This window comes from Buceros rhinoceros, unplaced genomic scaffold (assembly GCF_000710305.1).
Source record: "Buceros rhinoceros silvestris isolate BGI_N320 unplaced genomic scaffold, ASM71030v1 scaffold6359, whole genome shotgun sequence".
Taxonomy (NCBI): Eukaryota; Metazoa; Chordata; class Aves; order Bucerotiformes; family Bucerotidae; genus Buceros; species Buceros rhinoceros.
Window position 1 is genome coordinate 86477 of NW_010432018.1, and position 5611 is coordinate 92087.

General features: G+C 38.0%; 1 protein-coding gene across 1 annotated transcript in view; it reads right to left on the reverse strand.

Annotated features, from left to right (window-relative positions):
- Positions 1 to 5611, reverse strand: part of SERAC1 (serine active site containing 1) — a 22443-nt gene that overhangs the window by 12269 nt on the left and 4563 nt on the right. The window contains exons 6-8 of the mRNA XM_010143608.1: positions 3849 to 3970; positions 1727 to 1855; positions 386 to 499 (exon numbers count right to left, since the gene is read on the reverse strand). Coding sequence (XP_010141910.1) covers positions 386 to 499; positions 1727 to 1855; positions 3849 to 3970 — 365 coding nt within the window. The remainder of the gene's footprint in view (positions 1 to 385; positions 500 to 1726; positions 1856 to 3848; positions 3971 to 5611) is intronic.

The window sequence follows — 5611 nt, forward strand, 5'->3', positions numbered from 1 at the left end:
TTACAGGATCTATTTCCAACCACTTTTGAGTGCCGGTGGGAGGCAGTCCTACACAGGAAAGGCTTGTAAAGCCATCTGGACCTCAGGCATTCTCTCCTGCTGTTCTGTGTCGAGCTGTCTGTTTACTTCTTGAAAAGATATATACATATATATAACAGGGAACTTACACAGGCTAATTAGAAACAATAACAGAATTTACGTACACTTCCCATGAGAACAAACGAGCTTCTTACACTGCCATCCAACTCACATCAGCCTCAGTTGTCTGAATAGCCTTACAGAAGGGGTAAGAGACAAGGAAATGGCAACTCCTTTCCAAAATATGAGACAGCATTAGAAAAGAATGTTTATAAATGTAGCTTTGCAGTTATAAAGGGCAAATTACCTTAGAATGCTGTACTAAAGCTTGCAAGCAAAAGAGTTCCACTGTCTCTGAAGGGATTTTACTCAATGTCTCACAATAGGGAAGTCCATTTCCTCCAAAACACCATAAGCCTCCCTGAAATGAGAATCAGTAAAAGCTAAACCACTTTCCAAATGGCTACATAAAATAAGCATTTCTAAACTATAATGCTAAGCGTGTAATGATCTATAGAAATTGCTATGAAGAGCACACAGCATGAATGCATTTTTCAAAACGTACAAATTACACAACAGTACACCATAAAAACACCTACTATTTTAAACTGAAAATATTAAACAGATTTTCAGTCAGCATTTTCCACAGTCTACTAACTTCAAAACATACAATAAAGGGGGAAATGTAGGATTTTCATTTTGTTAATGAATGTCTCAATTTAAGATTGTTTGCTTAAGCATAAAAAAAGCAAGAATCAGATTCCATCTAGACTTCCATAGTTGCAAAAGTGAGAAGAGGAGGAAGAAAAGGTCTTCAGCGCTTAACAGAGTCTCTGAAGACCAGCCTCTCTCAATCATGCAGTAGGAAGACCAGCACAACCTCAATTAAGGACAGTTTTCTAGCCTATCAAAACGCCTCCATGTGTGGTGTCTTACCAAAGCTCCCTTTGTAGCAAGAGCTCTGGCTGTGAAAATAAAGGAGTCATAGTGTAAAAATATTACGCATAATTGTGTTATAGGAAATAAAGATAATAAAATGGACAAGAGACAGTGGATGATACTGTCATTACAATTATTATTTTTAAGCAATAACTGCACATTAAATTACATTCTTAAAGCCACTTAGGAAGCTGTTGGACAGACAGAGTTGAAGACTTTCCTATGTTCAAACAGACCACTAGACTATTCCAGTTTGTTTTGGCAATAGCGATCTTTTACAGGGAGGCACTTCCATGTGATATAACAGAGGTTACTATCTAAGGTTTATTAACAACTTATCCATTTGCCAGTAAGACTTGACAGAAGTTTAATCATCTCAGCAGTGAAAGAACAGTCAAACAACGGTAAGATGAAATGTGAAAAAATCTTTTTACAAGCACTGCAAGGAAAAAGAAATGCTCTAGACAAAAATGTTGAAACATCTGCTTTATCATCTTTCACTAAACCATCTAGTACAGTTGGGAAAGATAAACAAGCTTTCAACCAAACAGAATGTACATGGAAGAGATTTTACTTATGTTGTATGGTCACAAAGTCTCTGCATTTCTCTTCCTCTTGCAATGCTCAAAAATACGGAGATAGGTTTATATCTTTGAGCTCCGCAGGAATGAAGAACCCAAATAGTTCTGTTCTGCAGGTGGGAACTTACCCTTTGTGCAGCAAGAGTCTGACTACTTTCACGTAAAGCAAGAGATGTGAAATACTGGACACATGGATCAAGACCAGTCTGAGGTAAAGATACTAACAACAAGCGAAGTTCATCTTCTATGGGATAGTCCTGAGAAGTAAGCACACATAGCTTTTAGTTATGGTCAAATCATGAAGAAAAACACAGTCAGAAGAAAGATATGGCATCAGCCACATCAGTAAGGCCATATACTATGAACCCTGTAACTTGAGTGCTCTGTAACTTCAGTTTAACAGTTCCACCTGTAGACTTCAGAAACTGATAATGCTAAACGCAGTAAGAATGATGAAAAGTAAGCTTTAAACTTCATACTTTGGTGGCCTTATTGTAATAGATCCAGGACAAAAGAAATAACAGTTCCTCATGGCACAGGAAGCTTAAAAGTTAACCCATAACTACACAGTAATTTCGGTGCCACTCCACTAAAAGGAATGTACAAATTGCTAGTAAAAAATACAGACAATATTTCTTTTCATCTTTTATCTTTAAAATATTCATATAGATGTCTGTTTAATAATCCAGGGTAGGTGACAGGAAAACAGATTCAGCAGAGTAATTTTATCTGCCCACAGTCATGGAACTTGCCATTACTCTGATCCTTACTGCAATCAGAGAAGGAGACACAACCGATGCACAGAGCAACACTTGATACCACAATGATTTGCTTCAACATCCTAAGCAGCACATTGGGAACTCTTACCTTCAGTTGCCTAGCAATCACACTGCTGTAAAAATAAAGTATATACAGAACCATACACTACCATAACCTAGTACTGCAGGACTGACAGATACAGATCCACTATCACGTAATGTTATGAAGATAAGAAAGCAAAAACTGAGAATATCACTACCAATCAAAGCTGGTTTTCAGAGTTTTGTACAGGTACTGACAGGCACCTCTGCCAGCATTCATTCTATTAGGTTTACAAAATGTCTCTTAGGTTTTGTGTGATACGATGTCATAATTGCTCAAACCATTTTATATATATATATATTTACTAATTGACATAAAACCAGAACAAGGTCAGATCTATCCAATACAGATTTGTTGGTACCCAAAAGCCGGCAATAAAGAGATGGGCTTACAGGAGGCTTAGGCATAAAAAAATCAAGGCTCGTAGATCTTACTGTAAGTAAAGAGGATGGGGAAGAGCCACATCTCCACCTCAGACTCCCTGGAGTCATTTGACAGATTACTTAAAGCTGTTCCAGGTACTACTTATTTGCTTATCTGATCGATTTTCAGTTACTGTATTGAGGTACAAAGCATTTCAGCAGCTAAAATTAAACTTACTGAATTTACTGTTGGAATACAATTCAATTAAATGTGACAAGTACTGTGATAACTGAAGTTAAATAAAACTTAGTTAATCGTAATAACACATAAAGCTCATCTCCAAACACTTTCTATAGCTTCTAAATTCACCCGTAAGTAGATCAAGACGTCAAAAGGAGAAGAGAGCAGAATATTGGTGAGACAGTGAGCATGGTCTATATCAGTGACTCAGTGTGTTGGAGGAATCTTTCCAGGCAGCAAATCTGCTTTGCACCTGCACTTGGGAGTCACATGGTGCACTCAAAACAGTCTCCCTACTTATATAATCAAGGTTACAGCTGCATGCCAGAACACTCTCTAGAGCACCACACCAGCAGTGAGAACGGAAAGGCCTCCAGGAGTGCTCTCTCTGCACAGGATTCTGTCAGTAATCAACAAGGCAATCTAGGATGATTTAAGCTAAGACTGCTTTGCATTGCCCATTAGGTACAGACATGCGGCACGCAGCGCATGCATCAGGCTGGTAAGTGGCTCAAACTTCACTGCTAGTAAATACGTAATGTGGACATACAGTCCAAGAACAGTAACTGGTCAACTCCCCATCCTTACTTCTTTCCACCACGCCATTCACTGCAGCTATACCCCACGGATGTATCACTATATATATTACATCTTTGTATTTTGAACTGAATTTTACTACTCATTAGGTACTTTGGAAGAAATCCACTTTAGTAAGGTCACCAATAATCAAAGCATTAAAAAAAAAGCAAGCAAAAATCATCTAATACCTAGTTTCCATGTACTTACATTCTTTATTTTTGGCAATGGTGGTGGAGGCAGGAAAAAGCGAAGGTCGGTATCTTTGGATCGAGCCAAACCTATAGCAGTCCTTTGATCACAAGTTTGGGCAACTGTACCATACTGATAATCTGTAGTACAAGAAGTTCAGTGTTAGGGTTAAAACTAACTTTAAATATTTCAGTTGGTTTTAAATGTGGTTTTTGATCTACTTTGTTAATATACTTAGAAACAGAACCACCTCTGTGCAATCTACATAAATAAGGCCTGATTTTGTAATCACAAATTTCAAAAGCCAAATATTGCAGTTGTCAGACCAGCACTATACTGAACTGAAGAGACCGGGGTACTCCTTGTTCTTGACTGATAAACGTCCTCAGACAGAAGCTGAACAAAAGCAAAACCAAACATTCAGTATTGCCACTGTGAAAGGAGCACAAGGACTACAAACCCAAGGCTAAACCCCTGGGCTTGAGTACAAATTGGAAAAGCATAGGCCTATCTTTTTCTGCATACAGTATTAAAAACAGAGCCCTAAATCCAAATGTTGCCAAGACACAGACATCTAATTTTAAATGATACAAAAGCGATGTTTCAATAAAGCTGTTAAAGTCACTAACTCAGATGACCTCAGAAAAGGCAGGACAGCACCAAAGCACACTTTTAAGTAGCCCCTCTTTTCTGAAGACAGAAGATACTTTCAGTTACCCTACTGAAGTGGAACGAGACTTAAACAGTAACTGCTGGTCCTTCCCAAAACCTACCTACTTTATGGCTGGAGAAATTGAAAATTACATACCAGAATTAAGTGGCAAGCTAGAGGAAAATATTAAGTGGATCAATACTTATTCTATAAAAATTAGTTTCTATCCTTGTTACTGTTATACAATTCTACAACAAAGCTGACAAGCCATCTAAATCAAACTTTTCACAAACAGTCACAGATTCACCACCTTTTTGCTTTGACACGGATCACTTACAGCTGCAAACTGAAGTCATGAAGTGGTGCTCTGGATAAGCAGAATACTGTATTTACAACAACAGGCATGCTGACCAATTTAGTCCTAGCTGTGAAAAGTTAGGATGTTTTTAGCCATCTCTGGACTCAGTTTTGGAATATCATGTTTAAAAAAAAAAGCCTGTTTCTCTCATGAGGTATTTGGCAAGAATAATAGTGTTTGTGAAACATCCAAGTACTGCAGCAATGAGCACTACAGAGAAAAGGAGATAACAAAAAGCAACTAGATCCCCAAGTACTGGCCATTTTGTGCACTGACATCACCTGCTAACAGTATCCTCCTACAAACATGAGATGGTTTTATGAAGTTAACAGACATTAGCTTCAGGTTTGGTACAGCCTAGCTTTCAAGTGTTTTCAAACACAGCTTTTTGATGTAAACTGCTTGGGGTATATAGATAAACTGTTTGGGATTTACAGATGTGACCTGAAACAAGATAAATCCCATGGCATGAAAAGGTCCTCATCTAACTGGATAACCAGATTAATTAGCAGATTAGAGCGTCAACTAGTTTATATGGACTAGTGATGGAGAGGGGAGGATGACACACACATATGCCCGCCTGCCCCTTTACCTGAGATTTCAAAGGATATTCACTGTTAGAGGAACAAGGAGGACTTATTACTACCAAATAATAATAACTAGGATGGAAAATGGCCTACAAATAATGCCTGCACATACAAGTCCTCTACCTCTAGTTTCTCATTACTACCTATTAGCTCCTAACCAATATTTACTTACTGAACCATGGTC